This window comes from Hemitrygon akajei, chromosome 14 (genome assembly GCF_048418815.1).
Source record: "Hemitrygon akajei chromosome 14, sHemAka1.3, whole genome shotgun sequence".
NCBI lineage: Eukaryota > Metazoa > Chordata > Chondrichthyes > Myliobatiformes > Dasyatidae > Hemitrygon > Hemitrygon akajei.
The window spans coordinates 50824258-50843468 of NC_133137.1; the positions used below are offsets into that span (position 1 = coordinate 50824258).

Below are 19211 nucleotides of genomic sequence, written 5' to 3' on the forward strand. Positions count from 1 at the left end.
TTACAGAAAGCATGTGATTGAATTAGAAATGTATACATCTCATTTCACCTACAGTGCCTATAAAAAGTATTCACCCCCCCCCCCCCCCTTGGAAGTTTTCATGCTTATTGTTTTACAACTGGTGAAGCACCCAAGCAACAGTTGTACACGCTGTCTCTCTCATCTCAGCCACTGAATCTTGTAACTTCTCCAGAGTTGTCATAGGTCTCTTGGTGGCCTCCCTCACTAGTCCCCTTCTTGCACAGTCACTCAGTATTTGAGGACGGCCTGCTTCAGGCAGATTTACAACTGTGACATATTCTTTCCATTTCTTGATGATTGGCTTAACTGTACTCCAAGGGATATTTTCTTGTATCCACCTCTTGATTTGCACTTTTCAATAACCTTTTCATGGAGTTGCTTGGAGTTATTCTTTTGTCTTCCTGGTATACTTTTTGCCAGGATACTGACTCACCAGCAGTTGGACCTTCCAGATACAGGTGTATTTTTACTACAATCCATTGAAATACCTCGACTGCACACAGCACAGCCTGCATTTAACTAATTATGTGACTTCTAAAACCAATTGGCTACACTAGTGATGATTTGGAGTATCTTATTAAAGGGGGTGAATACTTATGCAATCAATTATGTTGTGTTTCAAATCTGTAATCAATTTAGATCACTTTGTAGAGATCTGTTTTCACTTTGACAGGAAAAAGTCTTTTTCTGTTGATCAGTGTCAAAAAGAAGCCAAATTAAATCCAGTGATTCAATTTTGAAAAACAATAAAACATGAAAACCTCCAGGGGAAAGGGGGAATACTTTTTATAGGCACTGTACGTTCTATAACCTTGCTTCATAATATATTTGGCCTCTCTGTGAATTAGTAGATGTATAAATTGTTGTAATATTTACCAATTATCCCTAATATTGTTAATCAGCCTGAGTCAATGGTTCCAGTTCTCAAACTTCATGTCACAACTCATGTAAAACTTTGATGTCCCCGGTTGTATTCTGACAAATATTAGCATTCATACAAAATACAAAAATATGGATGCTAAAGCAACACCATTATCTCAGCAACAGGAAATGAAGTATCGTACTACTCTTTATTATACTGGGAGTGTTTCAGAGATAATCTGTGATGCAAAAAAGAACTATTAAATTTAGGATTATTAGGCAGAGAGGGAACTGCTGATGATCCCAGCCACAGGATGTGCCTCATATCTTCTTTGGAGACCTGGGCAGTAGGCACAAAGGGAACTAGTAACCTCAGGGGCTCAATTAAGGGAATTTCCACTGCAGCTCACCAATTAACCGCTGTCAGTTCTCATCCCTGACCACTTGTTGACTCATTATATTTTCCTCTTTTTGAAGCCAATGCACATGGGAAGAGTTTCTGATCCAATTGTGGCTAACTTCGTGAAAGTTCCTGCACAGTCCTACACCTGCTCAATCATCTGATGAATAATTGGGACTTTTCATTCTTTCAAAATAACTTCCCTGATAGAAAAGGAGTGCAGAGATCACCCGTAAGCTTATGAAACCGTGTTTTCCTGTGCAAGACTAATTGTTGTGCCCAATCCGACAACGCCTTTCTCTGAAGTAGCAGGCTAAATATCCCATCAAAGTTCAACTAAGGAATCCAGCAACACTGATCAGAATATTGAGGAAGGAGGAAAAATCAGTGTACAGTACCGCATGTGGAACCTATGATAACCTGTTCACTTGGAAATCCCCATCAGAATTTTGCATGTTCCAGTGAGATCACATTTCATTCTTCTGGGTTTCAGAGAAGATAAAATCATCATGTCATTGAGCACAGAAATGAGCCCCTTGGCCCACCACGTTCATGCTGACACCCACACTCATCACTGGGTCTGTATCCGTCTATGTTGCTACAATTTAAGTACCTGTTCAAATGCCTCATAATGTCAGTCATTGTGACCCCTCTGGCAGCACATTCCAGATATCAACCACGAAAGCGCTTCCCTCTGATCCCCTTTAAAACTGCTTCCTCACACCCCAAAACCTATGTCCTCTTATTTTTGATATTGCCTCCATGGAAAATTTGATCATCTTCTCTACCTCTGCCTCTCACTCTCTTCTATCAGTTCTCTCCTCAGCCTCGTTCACTCTGGAGAAACAAGCCGACTCTCTACATTCTCTTTCCAGAGTCTGCTGATCTCTCCTCATTGGACAATCCCCCCGCTACAGAAATCTATCTAGCCAACCTTCCTAACAGTCCATCTGTCACAAATATCCATGGGGTACATTTTATGATTCTCATAGCAAATAGAAACATGGCAAGGTCTTACTTGCATTGGTAGTAACTATCGAAGCCATGCCACTTTCTTTAAAGTATTTATCAGGTATGACTGAAAGCTAGTTGTACAAGAGACCCATATTGACCTCACCACAGAAGCAGTAACCTCTCACCTACTGTTTGGTGGTGTCCATGTGGGTCTCTTGTGCAGCTAAGTCAGCTGCTCCAACACAATGTTCTCAAAGGACAAAGACACACTGCGTGACCTGTTGAATGCCAGTGTCAAATAGGCAGACCTGAAAAGATGATGTTGCCTGAGTTCAGTAACGGGATGGCCACTGGAAGAGTTAAATTCAGTGTTGTCTTTCTGCTGCCCTGTACTGTCACAACAACAAGCTATAAGTTATGTAGACCGGGACTGTATTCCCTGGAGATGGAGGAGTGACTTGCTATAGGAATGCAAGCTCATGAGGGGAATAGACTAGGTGAAGGTACGGGAAAGGGGTGCTGAAAATAAAAAGGTAGCATAGCGGTTAGCACAATCTTCAATTCCTACCATTGTTCAGTTCAGTTCAGTTTCAGTTTATTGTCATTTAGAAACCACAAATGCAATGCAGTTTAAAAATGAGACAACGTTCTCCAGAATGATATCACAAAAGCACACGACAAAACAGACTACACCAGAAAATCCACATAACGTTTGGTAATCCCCAATCCAGAGTCTGGAGAGGCTGCTGTGAGGAGTTTGTACATTCTAGTAGATTAATTGGTCACATGGGTGCAGTTGGGTGGTGCAGGCTCGATGGGCCGGAAGAGCCTGTTATCGTGCTGTATCTCTAAACAAAATAAAATTAAATTAAAAGAAAGAGCATAGGTTTAAGAGACTGAAAAGGAACATCAGGGCAGCCTCAGTGCAGAGGGTGGTGCTTAAACACAAGAGATTCTGCAGATGCTGGCGATTAAAAGTATGACACAATGCTGGAGGAACTCAGCAGGTCAGGCAGCATCCATGGAAATGAATAACCAGTCCATATATCGGGCTGACGCCCTTCTTCAAGACTCAGGAGAGTGGTGCTTATTTGCAATGAACTACCAGAAATTGGGGTTGAGGCAGCCACCTCAGCTACATTCAAAAGCCTTCTAGACAAGTACATGGATGGGAGAGGCTTCAAGGGTAATGGGCCAAACGTGGACAAATGGGACTAGCTTTTCTGTTTCCCTGCTGAGTACGGTAACTCTGACGATAGAAGGCACCTGCCCCTGCATATCACAGTCCTACAAACACCGACATTTGATTTAGTGACGTTGGACGATGGCAGTATACAAGGAGTATTATTCTGTTTCTTGGTCTATTAAGTCATTTTTTTGTGTGCAGACACAGTCTCATCTGAAAGGCCACACTATTGAGTGCAATCCTCCGTGTGACTCATCTGTGAAGCACAGATACTGGAGGAGCAGCAACCTCTTAGGCACTTAGACACAACAAGAAGAGGGATTAGACTGATCTCGTAAGCTACCTGACGACCTTTCTGAAGCACAAGATTCAGGTTTATTTAATTATCACCATCCATGTCGAAACTTACAGTGTTATTTGCGTGAACAACCAGCGCAAGCTAACGATGTGCTGAGGGTTGCCCGCAAGTGTTGGATACATTCCGGAACCAACGTAGCATGCCCACGTGCTCGGCAGAACAACACAGGACACAACAAAGCAGTAACAGCAAAACAAGTCCCATTCCCTCCCGTCCATCCACCTCCACAAACGACACAGTCCTCCAAGTCAGGCCATCTTCAGCCTCTAATGGACTCATGGATTCACCCTCATTCAGCTTCCACTTCCCCAGTGGACTCATGGCTCCGGCCAGTGGGCCTCAACTTCTGGCCTTTCACCTATGCTATTGGCCCCAGGACTTGCCACTAACAATGATAGAGAACCAAGACCCCAATTTCTAGGCTTTGAATTCCAGACCCTCCAGTAATCAGAACCCCGAATACCAGACCTCAAACTTCAGTCTCACCAATTCACGTGCCCTAGTGGCTCACTGGTGCTTGTGCCTCCTGCCTGCATGGCACTCCACTTCTGGAACTTGACCTGGGGAGAGGGAGCACCAGCACTGATTCTCGCTGAACATCCCATGTCCACATCACTGGCCTTCCAATGAGGACCAGAGGTCTAGACTCCAGCCTGACCTCTAGTTCCCCGACATCCCCATCCCTAAACTCTAACCTGATCCCAAGTTCTCCACTCTACCCCCAAATCTATCCCTAGGAGTACAAAAAAAATGACCAAAAAATAATTAAGTCTTAGCTACAGCCTCGACAGAGATCACAGCTTGGTGCCATCTTGTCTGGAAGAGATTCTGCAGATGCAGGAAATCTGGAGCAACACACACAAAATGCTGGAGAAACACAGCAGGTCAGGCAGCATCTATGGAGAGAAATGAACAATCCATGTTTTGGGTTGAGAGCCTTCAGCATTCCTGGTCATTGAATGCGATCTGCTTAAATTAAGGTCTTATTAAGCTGGTAAGGAAGGCGGGCTCTGTCGTGGGCACAGAACTGGAGAGTATGACATCGGTAGCAGAGCGAAGGGCGCTGAGTAGGCTACGGTCAATTATGGAAAACCCTGAACATCCTCTACATAGCACCATCCAGAGACAGAGAAGCAGCTTCAGCGGCAGGTTGCTACCGATGCAATGCTCCTCAGACAGGATGAAGAGATCATTACTCCCCAATGCCATTCGGCTTTACAATTCAACCGCCAGGGGAAAGATATGTTAAAGTGCCGGGGTTATGACTGAGCTTAAGTTACCATTCAATGTATTTTAGTAAACTATTTAAGAACTTTTTAAAAGCTATTTATTAATGCTTTTTTTGAGAGGGTGATTTTAGATGCATATCATATTTATACTGAGTTAAGTATTGTATGTAATTAGCTTTTGATACAATAAGTGTATGGGACATTGGAAAAATGTTGAATTTCCCCATGGGGATGAATAAAGTATCTATCTATCTATCTATCTATCTATCTATCTATCTATCTATCTATCTATCTATCTATCTATCTATCTATCTATCTATCTATCTATCTATCTAAATTAAGCTTCCAAAAGTGTACACCACCTCTGTTTATAAAACCCCACTGCTTGGTTGGACCCAATTTCTGATGACTTTGCTCTGCTTACAACCAATCCTCATTGATGAGTATAACGCCTAATTCAATGTAAAGGCAAATTTGGCAGGAAATTGAACTCAGCTCATTATAATAAACAGCACTTTTCATTTCTGTTGAGATCATAATATCAAGACCTTCAAGCACAATGGAGTTGCAAGCCCCATGCCCAACCATCCTCCTTTTGCAGTGGGCTAAGGAACGTTCATGGCAGAGTTATCATGACTCTGTTCCATTCCCCAAATTCTTGCCTCCATCATATTTGCTCCAACAATGACACTCTCCACAGAGGTACCTCTGAAAAAGTCTTTCTTCTTCCTGAACCATGGATTCCCCTCTACCACAGTCAACATCTCATCTGCATTCCACACCCTTTCTCTTCCACACAGCACCAGAGTAGAGGTCCCTATAGTCAGTTTCTCCACACTACACTCTGTATTCAATAGATCATCCTTAACAACATTCACCTACTTCAATGAGATTCCTCCACCATGTTTTTCCCTCTATCCCCTTCCAGAATTTTGATGGGCCCATTCCCTTGTGCATACATCTAGTCTCCTTTCTCATAACCAATTCCTCTACTCAAGACATCCTCCTGTGCAACCACAGACAGGTGATGAAAACTCGTTGCTTTACTTCTTCCCACCATCCAGTGACTTAAGCAGTCCTTGCAGGTGAAGCAAAGATTCACTTTCACTGTTGTACTGGATTCAGTGTTTATAAAGTGGTCTCCCCTGCCTCTGAGAAACTAATGCAGTTCTCATTGAAGGCTCAGTTCTCTTTCTACTGTACTTAGCAGTCCTGAAATATTTTTTGTATCTTTCCTACATGTCTGCTCTCACCCTCTCTCCTGCTGGACAGAGCAAGGACAGAGGTAACCACTTTGTAAAATGACCTGCAGGGATAACACTGTGCTCCTTGCTTTTTGCCAATTCAATTCTCCTTTCCGCTCCCACTCTCACCCCTGCTGTTATAGTAATGCTTCAGACAGATGACCTGACACAAGAATTGTGACGGCAGCTTGAGGTACAACACCTCATCTTCCATCCAGGCATGTCGCAGCCTTCCAGCCTCAGTACGGAACTCTACAATGACAGTGCAGATACTGGAATCTGGCTTCCAACTCCATTTCCAGGCCTCCTGGTTCAACTCCAGCCAGGATTTCAGGTAGGTTCCTGCCCCTCCACAGTCTACCAATCGCCTCAAACTGCTGTCTCACCACTCCCCTCCTCCTCTTTTCGTTGACTATCTCCCCCCTTTCCACTCTCAGTCCTAAAGCAGGGTTTCGACCTGAAACGTTGATGGCTCCGTTTCTCCCACAGATGATGGTCGACCTGCTGATCTCCTCCAGCAGATTGTTTGTTGCATATCAGGAGGCTCATTTTCTCAGTCTGTATCATCGGCCCTCCTGTGATATTACCGTTTATCTCTCTCCTCAGCCACCTGACAGCTCTGCATTTTCCAACTTTTACTTCCCTTCTTCTGCCCTTCTCTTTTCATTGCTTTTATGTTCCTTTATCTAGATGCTCATTCTCTCTCTCTCTCTCTCTCACACGCACAATGAACTCTACAGCTTTTCCTCAAAGCAAATTTGGCCTTATCCTATTAGAGAAATTTCCTTTGCCCTATCCTTCCTCTCCCCACCCTCTCCCAATCGCAGACTAACCTGCAATCTCCCTTTCCCAGTTCCGATGGTCTCCATGCTGTTTTTCTTTCCACAAATCCTGCCCGATCTGCTGTTGCCAGCATTTTCTTTATCAGTTAAGGTTCTGAGCACTTGCATATTTTTTGTTTGTCATTGCCATGAATACATTAACCAACATATTAATCACATTGACAAGTGCTGGCAAGGTGAGATTACTGTGGGTGCAATGGTAATGTTCTGAAGATGTGAGAGCCTCGGGAAATAACCACCCACTCATAAATGCTTTCATACAACTTTGTGATTTGGATAGCAGTCAGACAGCAGTTAAACGAGGCTCAGAGGAATCGTAACTCAGCCCTGATGGAATAGTGGAGCAGACTTGATGGGCTGAATAGCCTAATTCTGCTCCTATGTCTAATAGTCTTAAATTCCTTCTATGCTTTTATATCAACCATGCGTCAACTGACCAGAAAAGGCCGCAGGACTAGATGGGCTTTTATGATGATATGGCAGCTTCAGGAACTTTTACAAATTTGGGGATTGAGTTGAACTTTCTCCGTATTGGTTGTGTGAACTTCCTGATTGGTAGGACTGGAACATCACCAGCAGATGGATATGGACAGAGCTAAAAGAAATAACACATTACAGACTCAATGGGATGAAAGGCCTAATTCTGCTCATGTCTTATGATCAGATTCCTGAAATCTGAATTAGCAACCAAAAATGCTCAGTGGGACAAGCAGCATCTGAAGAGAGAGAGGAAAATGGAGTGAGAAGATAAGATGCTGTTCCTCAAACTTGTATCTCCATCTACGGTAATTACCTTTCTCTCCTTCCCTGCAACTTGAATTTGCTTGTTTACTAACACTTCTGGATTCTGATAACAGATCATTTATCTGAAACATCAACTCTGTTTCCTTCTTCACACTGAATTAGCTCTGTGAGTGGAGGTGTTTGTGAGTCAGTGTGATCTGTTCAGATACCCCAGTCTGTTTGCTTTGAGATATTAACACATTTCTGTTGTAAACTGTTAAAAAGATTTAATCTCTTCGGTGAAGTTTGTGCTGAGTATTTGAGTAGGCAATGCAAAGCTTCTCCAGCTACAATGACACTGCCAATACCGCTGCAAAGCTCCATTTATAGTTAACACACCTTGTTAAACATTATTCTAATGCAGAGATAAAGTTTCATTATTCATAGTACTTTACAGGAGGTCCTCTCCAACGTACATCAGGATCCCATTTCCGGGTTAAACCAAAACACAGTAACAGATTACTAAATAACACCAACTCCAAGATAAAGCATCCGGGCTTCTGAGAACTGAAAAGCCAAGGATGAGAAGAGGCATTGTAATATTGCAGTCTGTAAACACAGCGCTATGGAAAATAGCTCAGTTTGAGAGGCAATGCCAACATTTGCAAGTTAATGAGTAGGTGTTTCGGTGAATAACCCATGCAATGAGAAACTGCCCGGCAACCTTCCACTATTGTCTCAGTTCTCAGCTTCTAGACAAAGCCCTCGCCAGCACTGATGCACCAGCCAAGCAACCGCAGCTGCTCAGAGCAACCCTTGACGGTGCTCTGATAATGCAATTCCTGATATCTAACAGCGGACAGCAAACTTCCAGTACTGGGAAATTTGTCCATTGAACCTGTGACAGGTGAGACCTCCTCTAGGTTCAGTAATTCCATTCATTCCCAGACAGGAACGTCTCTGAGGGGAAGAGGTTACAGGAAACATACAGCTTTGAATTATTTAGTCATTTATTTACTTATTATTTAAAGATTCAGCGTGGAACGGGCCCTTCCATCCAACAAGCTGCACAGCTCAGCAACCCTCCTATTTACCACTAGCCTAACCACAGGACAATTTACAATGATCAGTTAACCTACTAACTGGTATGTTGTTGGACTGGGGGAGGAAACCGGAGCACCGGGAGTAAACCCATGTGGTTTGCAGGGAGAACGTGCAAACTCCTTATAGACAGCACCAGAATTGAACTCCGAAATACCCTGAGCTGTAACAGTGCTGTGCTAACATTACTGTGGCACCCAACTAAATGATCGCATTTAAACATACTTAATTGTTACCTAAGTAAAATAATTGCTTTTAGATTTTCTCATTCAGTTGTTCATTGCATTTTCAGTATTGAGCATTTTAAAAAGCCAGGAAGTCGCACCTTTCCTGCAACTGCCCATAAACATTTCGCACATTTCAATAAGACCACCTCTTATTCTTCTACACTCTGGGGAGTACAGGTACAGATCAAATCTCTTTTCACAGACCGATCTCTCCATTTTGGGAATCAATGGAGTCAGAGAGTTATACAGCCCCTCAGCTCAGCTGGTCTATACTAATCAACATGGCCCATCCATCCTAGTCCCATTTTCCAGCATTTGACCCATGACATTACAAATCCTTAATCCATGCACCTGTCCAATCCAGGGGAATTTCATTGCATTCCCTGTGTTGCAAGCACACCATCTTTAGGTTGGGATTCCAGATTGTAATATAATTTTCCAGGTGTGGTCTGTTTAATTTCAGCAAGGAAACTGTGCTGTTGTGCTCAAACCCTCTTGTAAAATAGAAGAGCCAGAATATCTCATTGTTCAGTGAGTGATAAAATAATTTAGCAGGACCAGAAGATCAGAAGGAACTGCTTGAAAGGATGTTTGAGGCAAAAATCCTTGCCATATTTAAAAAAGATATGTGGATGAACACTTGGAGAGCTGGGAACAGAATTCTTTTGGTTTCGACCATCACGGACATGAGAAACCATAGAGCCACTTCACGCTGGTACAAAAACGTGAGATAATCCCAGCACAGCTGCATGAATTTATTTCAGCTGTGGGCAAGTGATGAGGAAATGCAACCAGTTTAAACATTAAAATACAACTGCGGATGCTGTGGATCAAAGAATACGTACACAACGCTGGAAGAACTCAGCAGGTCAGGCAGCATCTGTGAGAAAAGAGTGGCCAACGTTTTGGGCCGAGACCCTTCATCAGGAACCCATTCGTACAGTTTAAACATTTACTCCTGGAAGATCCTAATTGGTTACCTTGCCCTGCTCATTCCCCAACAAGCGTAAATGGAAGTTTCTGAACTGGCTCCCCCCCGCCCCGACAGTTAATCTGATAGTTAATCATACTAGTTACACCCCACCCCTCTCTATCTATTACCCCCATCACTGCCCTGCTCTGTAGACTCTTTAAACCACTTTCAATAATGCCGTCTACATTGTAAATATATGGTGGAATTCATTTATACTTGCACAATTGATTCCATGGCCATCCTTTAACCTCCAACCTTGTTAGCTTTTTCCCCAAAATTTATGTATAATTCTTCATTTTTTTATTTTTTTATTCTTTATAATTGTTGCTTTTTGTAGCATGTCTTGCCCTGATGAATACACTACAGCGAGTTCCTAAGACATGTACAGTAAATGTATATGCTGAATCAAGTTGATCCTGGATTTTTGGAAGTGGGCCAGAGGTTAGGAGCAAGATTACTTTGTCCAGAAAGCCCACCAAGACAAAATGCCAGGGTTTACATTTAAATATGTTATAGCCAGGGCATCATATCCCAGCAAAGGATCACTAGCTTCTAAGTGACCAGGTCATTCAAGCCATTTACCTGCTTGATGAAAATAATGGAGAAAGACCAAATACAAGAAGTGTTAAAGCAAAGAAATCAGAGTTTTGTTGCATGTGTAAGAAGAAATATCCCCAAAACGTGTTTGAGCTATATCAGTGGAATTAAAAGGAAGGATGTGTGGTTGTACCTGCTTAAGATCGTCCAGCATAACCTGCTGGCAGTCAGCTCTTCGTCGTGCCCACAGCGGAATGCTTGTTTCAGTCTGATGGGCCCTCGGCACCCAGTCAGTCTTACAATGGCTTGCAGATAAAGGGCCTTCGACAATTTGCACACAGTCCTCGGGTTGTTGTGGCTGTTCGAGCATCTCCTTGCCTGATGGCATTTGTGCACTTGTGGACTGACCTGCAGGACTTGGACTCTGTGAGTTATCAGACAGTGTGGGGTCATCACTGAATGGATTCTCTGCCTTCCAGAGTTCCTGCAATGTCTGAGGTTTCAACATCTTTCTTCTCATTTTCCGAAGGGATGGAGACAAGGAGACCCTGGCAGGAGCTAACCTGTCAAATTGAAAGCAAGGGCTTTGGGAAACTTCTTGATCCGGGCTGAAAGAAAACTTAAAGACGGGTAATGACTGAGAGTTCACTATTATCTCACTGCATGGGCTTTCCATTTGAATCTGGTTTTCCGTTTGAGGTGGACTTGTCTGTACCTCAGCGTTGTGCTTCCAGGCATCCTGATTGTCTTTCAAACCATTATTTTTCTGAAAGAGGCTTTCATCACCTCCTAAATTCACCACCTCACATCCTTGTTCCCATGTTTCCAGATAGGTCCACAAGGCAGATTTGGCACACTGACTTCCATGATTCATTACTCGCGAAGCCGCACCTGTTTAAGAGAAAGATATGCTTTAAGGCATGCAACATTATGTAAGTTTAATGGTTTGCATTGCAGTATCTAAGGAGATAAGACCAAGCGAACACTGGTTAAGTACATGCTACTGTAAAGTAACATTCTTCAACAACATTTTTTCATTGCTTAGTGTGAGGCTTTGGCTACATGTTCTATGGAAAGTAGTGACCATGAGTTCTCAGTTCCTCCTCAGTCCCAGTTCCACATACCCCTCAATTCCCTAGTCCTTCAAACATCTACCTGCCTGCTCTTTGAGTGGTGCCAGAGATCCATCCTCCACAGACCCAATGCCCTCTGTTCAAAGACCTCAGTATTAACTACCTTGTAACTACACCCTCTTAATCAACATGGTCCCACAAGTTGAAGCATCTCTGCCTCTAGGCCTGTACTCGCTGGAGTTTAGAAAAATGAGTAGGGGATCTCATTGAAACCTATCAAATATTCAAAGGTCTAGATAAAGCAGACATGGAGAGGATGCATCCTTTAGACACCTTCTGGGAGTCTCGAACCAGAGGGCACAGCCTCAGAATACAAGGCTGTTCCTTTGGAGCAGAGGTGAGGAGGAATATCTTCGGCCAGAGGGCAGATCAATCTGTGAAATTCATTACCACAGACGGCTGTGGAGGTCAAGTCATTAGGAATACTTAAAGCAAAGTTGATAGGTTCTTGCTTAGTACGGGAGTCAAAGGTTAGGGGGAGAAGATAGGAGAATGAGATTGAGAGGGCCATGAAGGAATGGTGGAGCAGACTCAATGGGTCAAATGGCCCATTTCTGTCCCCATGTCTTTTGGTCTTATTTACCCTGTTAATCCCTTAGAATGCCCAACTCCCTTCTTCCCTAAAGAGTTACAGATTATGGTAATGACAATTTCTTTTGCTGCTGAGGAATAATCAAAGTTGAGCTGCATGTCCATTCTAAGCTTAGTAAGGCTGTAGCAATATAATGGCGACATCTATGGTGTAACAGTGTAATCTGACCTGATACTACGAGATCATGGGGTCAATGTTGTTACCTCCTCATGGTGGTGCTACCATGCTGGTGGGTCTGGCGATCTCCTTCTCTGTCTTAACCTCAAGGCTGTGGTACAACTCAGTGCCCTGGGTGACCATTTAACAGTCAACCACAATACTGAGTGAGGAGGGGTACCAAATAGGGCACATGAGTGAGGATGCCAAATTTCCTCTCTGAAGGGCATTAGTAAAGCAGCTGCTTTGCCCTCTTCATTACTGAGCAATTGTTGTGCCTTTTCCTTAACTACAGATTAAGAACAAGATTTAGATTCAACAGCTACCATAATAGGGTTTTGAAGCCGGGTCTTGAGACAGTCCCCTGATGTACAAACCTGCTCTAGGTTAACTACTCCACCACTACTCAATCCGTAAATATCCTTTATCCATTGAGTCACACAGCATGGAAACAAACATTTCAGCCCACCCAGTTACTGCTAACCATCTAGCATGTTACCCCACTGTATTTTTTTCTTATTCTCATCAACTTCCCCCCCAATTCTACCACTCAGCTACACACCAGGGGTATTTTACAGTCACTAATAAAACTCTGAGAGTCAATGGCGCCTAACGGCGACTCCTTTGCTTGCATCTTCGGAAACAGCTCTATTTCCATCTTTAATATCTTTATTTGTTCCTTTCAGGGTTCTTTTGAAGACCCTGACCTGGAGTTACACGCTGACTTCCGTTCTCTGCGGGAATGGGACCTGCTCTTGGGGTTTCACAACCAGCCGTTGTTCAACATGCTGAGAGTGCGGCCTAAGGCTTCGCTCGCCTTCGGAGGACCGAGATTTCATGGCTCTGGAGACGGGCGGGTCGAAGGTCAAGTCACGTCACTTTTATTGTCATTTCAACCATAACTGCTGGTACAGTGCATAGTAAAACTGAGACAGGACCATGGTGTTACATGACACAGTACAAAAACTAGACTGAACTATGTAAAAAAAAACAAAACAGAGAAAGCTACACTAGACTACAGACATACACAGGACTGCATAAAGTGCACAAAAACAGTGCAGACATTACAATAAATAATAAACAGGACAATAGGGCAAGGTGTCAGTCCAGGCTCTGGGTATTGAGGTGGCTGATAGCTTGGGGGAAGAAATTGTTACATAGTCTGGTCGTGAGAGCCCGAATGCTTCAGAGCCTTTTCCCAGACAGCAGGAGGGAGAAGAGTTTGTATGAGGGGGTGCATGGGGTCCTTCATAATGCTGTTTCCTTTGCAGATGCAGCGTGTAGTGTAAATGTCCGTGATGGTGGGAAGAAAGACCCCGATGATCTTCTCAGCTGACCTCACTATCCGCAGTGTCCTGGCAGAAGGTGTGTCATGGGAGATGGAAGATCTATGGCTGTGTGCCCAGAGACCTGAGATCTTTGGGCACAGAATTTGAAAAAAGTGACGCAACAGACTTTTGTCATCATAAACCAGCGAGTTGTTTGCTATGTCTCCCCTCTTGCTGTGAAACGGAGACACCTCTTTTACCCTTATCAAGGAGAGAGAGAGAGAGCCTGTGGTATGTTGAATACTGGGTGAACGAGTAGTCTTTGGGGTACGACAAGTCCGTGTCTTTGCTGCACGCTTGAGTGCTCGGTGGTGGGTGCCGATGCTTTTTTTTGCCAGTGGGGGGAGAGGGGGATTGTTGCTTGCTGCCGCTTACATATGGGAGGGAGGGGAGCTGGGGGGACTTTGGGGTTCTAACATTAAACTGTCGTTCATTCTTTGAGGCACCCCTCTGTTTTTGTGGATGTTTGCGAAGAAAAAGCATTTCAGGATGTATATTGTATACATTTCTCTGACATTAAATGTACCTCTGAAACCAATCAGCCCCAGTTTGTGATATGTGAAGAAACTGGAGCATTCAGAGGAATCTTGCACAATCATAGAGGGAACAGACAAGCTCCAGAGGTCAGGATGAAACCAAGGTTGCTGGAACTGCAAGGCAACAGCTCTTTTGAGAACTTTGTGTCCCTCATTTAAGCATACAAAGCAAATACCGGGCCCTTGCAGGATCGACTGTTACTGCTGAATGTCTCACAAAGCCAGCACAGGTTTTGATCCTTGTCAAGCGCAATACAAATTCTGGTCTCCAGGCATAAGCAAGGCATATTCACGTGCTCGATCCTAGTCCTCTGTGCATATGCTGTGTGTATGCACACATCTAACTGAGCAAGTGGGCATGACTGGCACTTTATTTGGCATGATAACAGGCCCTTTGGCCGAACGAGCCCATGTCGCCCAATTACACCCCATAGGTTTTTGCAGTGTGGTAGGTAACCGGAACACCCTGAAGAAATTTATTGTGGGAACATACAGGCAGTGGTGGGCAATGAACTCGGGACACTGGTGCTGTTATGCTAACCACTACACGATCATCCTGCCCTAAAATCTATGGAAAACACAAGGCTCAAGAGCAGACAGCCCCAGAGATGATTAGGAGCTGGAAGAAAACTAACCTGGTGTTCGGGATGAGATTAGGGAGAGATCCGGGCGGACGAATGACAGAAGTAAGGTAGGGCATGAATCACAAAGACTTAACAGAGGCTTGATGCCTGCTCTAGAGCTTACAAAAGGCACTAGTCTGGAGGAATCACACATTGGTCCCCGTCAGTGCAGGTTCCTTAACTTTCATATCCAAAGTGATCACCTCCATCTCTTTCCCTTCTTCTGTCCTCAACAACCCCTCCTCATCACTAGTTCAGCTATGGGCTGGAGGGTCCCCACTGCTTGGCTGGCTTCTCCTGAGCATCTCCTCAGTACTTTTCCCCCATCATCTCCTTCCACCCTCAATCAGGTCCGGTCCCCTTCCCCACAATCATTTCAGAATTCTCTCTCAACCTCAACCCCTCTTCCATGATTCTTAGAGCAGCTTCCATTTTATGAACTTCCTGTAGACACCGTTGGCCATCATACACCCCATCAGTATCCTATCTGTCCCTGTGTCCCTAATGTCCCATCCACGATCCCTTCCTATTTCTCACTGTCTCCCCTCCCCACGTAGATTTTCTAGGAAAGGTCTCTGATTGCAGTTCTGAATGGGGGCTTATCATACTCCACACAAGTCATTGGAGTGTGGATGTGAAAGAATATCAGATTATCAAGGCCCCAGCCAAAACCGGAGTGTGTCCATGTTCTGAAGAAATTCTGGCCCTCCTTTCTTTCACAACTGACTATGCAATTTGTTTAATGTACCAACCATCAATAAAGTACCCAATCCACGCACTGCAGGCATGAAGGGACACTACAGACTTTCATACCACTACACAGCACACAACCCACCCCACGTCACAGCAAGAAGTTGAGAAGTCGCTGATTTTCCTCAGCAAACTTAAGGTGAGAGGGAGGAAGTTTAGAGTGGATCTGCAGGACAAGCTTTTTTCCAGGGGGTGGGGGGTGTGAAACCAGCTGTCAAGTGTAGTCATGGAAGCAGGTACAATAGCAACAATTAAGTGTGAGAAGAAGAGATCTAGTTTAATTTGGCTTTGTGTTCAGCACAGACATCGTGAGCCAAATGGCCTTTTCCGGAGCTGTAGTGTTTTATCTTCTACGTTATTTATGCCATAGTTAAGGGAAGTATTTTTAATTCACTGTTAATAAGAAAAGAAAGTGTTTACTATTCATTATCTTGCTCATGATAAAGACTTGATCTGATCTTTTTATCTCTCTAATCCCCTGGATTGAACCAATTTCCTTCTGAGATTTTCATTCATGATTTTATTCCCGGCTTCTGCTACCTTCACACTCTGCAGGTATGCTGCAAGTAGAGGGAGATGGCTGAATTTAGTAATAGCTCTTTTTACCACTTTGGCTGAGCAATTGCTAAATCAACTCCAGGTTGGAAGGTTAAAGTCCGAATGCAAAACCCTGCGTGCAGCTTAGACAGCATAATAGCACCGTGTCAACAGAGAGCTGTACTTGCAGATAAAGTGCAATGGCCAATGTGAAATAGCAGGGCAATCACAATCACTTGCAAGGACTCTCCATCTCATGTTCTCGACATTTATTGTTTATTCATTATTATTGTTTCTTCTCTTTGTACTCGCACAGTTTGTTGTCATCGGCACTTTGGTTGAACACCCTAGCTGGGTGGTCTTTATTGATTCTGTTTGAGTTATTATTTATAGATTTGTTGAGTATGCCCATAAAAATGAATCTCAGGGCTGTATATGGTGATGTATTTACTTTGATAATAAAATTTACTTTGAACTTTGAATCACAAACAGCCCTCATGGCATCATTACACAGCTGAAACTTGCTGCATGTCAATTCTTACAGTGAAATAGCACTTGCTTTTTGATTGACAGTGAAGTGCTCTGAGATATCCCGAGGTCAAAAAGACTAGATAGATGCTTGCATTCCTTTTTTGTTAAAAGCTTCATTTGCTCATCAATATATAATTAAGCTTTAGTCTTTTACAAGTGTATATTGGTTTAGTGCAGTACTAAATATTCCTTTGCATTGAACAGTACAGAAACAGGCCCTTCAGCCCATAAAATTGTAACAAACCAATTCAATTAGTATTCAAATTGCCAACTAAATTAATCCCTTCTGCTACACACTGTCCATTTCCCTCATTCATGTGCCTATCTAAACATTTCTTAAACATTCCCCAATGTATCTGCCACTACCACCACCCCAGGTACCCACTGGGTAGTTTGTCTGGTTACACAAAATGCTGGAGGAACTCAGCAAGTCAGGCAACGTCAATGGAGAGGAATAAACAGCCAATATTTTGGGCTAAGACCCTTCATTGGAATGCTGCCTGCAGCATGATCCTCCAGCATTTTGAGTGTGTTACTCTGGATTGCCAGCATCTGCAGAATCTCGTACTTACAGATTGCCTGGTCGTCTGCCTGTTGCACCATTATGGCATTGAGGTTCGTGCTATGCCTGGATCACTGTCCATCATTGTCCAAGTTCACTGCCCTCCCCACACGAACCCCAGCCTGGTCAGCCCTTTGACTGCATTAACTTTCATGACTGTGCAGCTCTCAGTGACCTCGCGTCAAATGCTTAGCTCACCATTTCTGCATTTAAAATAGCTGAAATTAATTTGAATAGTGGAAAATATTTTAAAATGCATTAAATCATTTGAAACAAATATACAATGAAATGAAGAAAAATTAGTTAAATGCATTGCCGAGATCAATTACCCTTCAGAGTTCACGTTCAAAGTGAATTTACTTTGTAAGTACATATATGTTATCATATTCTCTCTTAAGATTCAATTTTTTGCAGGCATTTACAAGAAAATAAAGAAATACAACAGATTTTTACAAAAAACTATACATAAAACAAAGGCTGACAAAAACCGGTGTGCGAAAGACAAACTGCACAAATAAAAGTAATACTGAGAACATGAGTCGTAAAGAGTCTTTGAAAGTGAGACTGCAGATCTCAAAATCAGTTCAGAGCAGTGGTGAGTGAGGTTAACCACATTGGCTCAGGAGTCTAATGGTTGAAGGGAATAACTGGTCCTGGACCTACTGGGTTGGGACCCTGGGCTTCTGCACCTCCTGCCCAGTGGTAGTAGCGAGGAGAGAGCATGATGTGGATGGTGGGAGTCCTTGATGGCAATGCTCCGTGTAAATGTGCTCAATGATGGGTGGGGGGGGGGGGGGGGGGAGGTGCTTTGCCTGTGATGGACTAGGCTGTATCCACAACTTTCTAAAGACTTTTCTGTCCAGAGCATTGGCATTTCCATAGTAGGCCATGATGCAACCAGTTAGGATGTGCTCCACTATGCATTCACAGAAGTTTGTCACGGTTTTGGTCTCATGCCAAATCTATGCAATGTAGAGGCATTCTTGTGCTTTCTTTGTGATGAGACTTATGCGCTGGTCCCAGGATATGTTGATGCCAAGGAATTTAAAGTTACTGACCCTCTCCACCTCCGTTCCTCAATTGGCGATTGGCTTATGGACCTCTGGTTTCTTCCTTCTGTGGTCAACAATCAGCCCTTTGATTGCGCTGATGTCAAGTGAGAGGTTGTTGTTGTGGCACCACTCAACCTGATTTTCAGTCTGCCTCACAACTAGATCCTGCAGCTAAAGTGACAGAATACTTTGAAAAGTTCCTGCTGCTCAGCATGGTTGGCCTAGGGGTTTCAGATCAAGATGACTAACCTGACACAATATCTTGAATAGGTGATTGAAGTAGGCAGCAGAGGACGTCCAGCAGGCAACGTTAAATAAAAATGAAGATAAAAGAAAGGGGTGGACGGCTCTGTGGTGGAGCCTGACAGCTCCAGCAGCCTGGTTCAATCCTGACCTCTATGCTGTCGTTGTGGAGTTTTCACGTTCTTCTATGACCATGTGGGTTTCCTCTGTGGGTTGCAATGTCATGCAGGTTGATAGGTCACTAATAAATCAGTGTAAATTACTCCCAAGGTAGGAGGGTGGTTGGTGATTCAGGGGAAGTCAATGGGAAGGTGAGAGTGAATAACTTAAGAGAAAATGTGGGAGAATGGATCTGATGGAGTCGCTCTGAAAGCCAACATAGACAGACTCAATAAGGCTCCTATGTCATTAATAAATATTAGATTTAAAAATTGAAGACAACAGAGTAAACATACAGAAGGAAGGTTAAAGGCAAGTACTCAGTTTACAGACCTATCACTAAAGAAAAAATG

General features: G+C 43.5%; 1 protein-coding gene across 5 annotated transcripts in view; it reads right to left on the reverse strand.

Annotated features, from left to right (window-relative positions):
* plekhg7 (pleckstrin homology domain containing, family G (with RhoGef domain) member 7) overlaps nt 1-19211 on the reverse strand; it is a 90507-nt gene that overhangs the window by 63290 nt on the left and 8006 nt on the right. For 4 of the 5 annotated variants that reach the window (XR_012101394.1, XM_073066041.1, XM_073066040.1 and 1 more), the window contains exon 2: nt 10850-11547. The exons of the other annotated variant lie outside the window; for it this stretch is intronic. Coding sequence is in view for 3 of the 4 variants with exons in the window: in XM_073066041.1 (XP_072922142.1) it covers nt 10850-11530 (681 nt within the window). In the remaining variant the exon portion in view is untranslated. The remainder of the gene's footprint in view (nt 1-10849; nt 11548-19211) is intronic. 5 annotated transcript variants of the gene reach the window in all.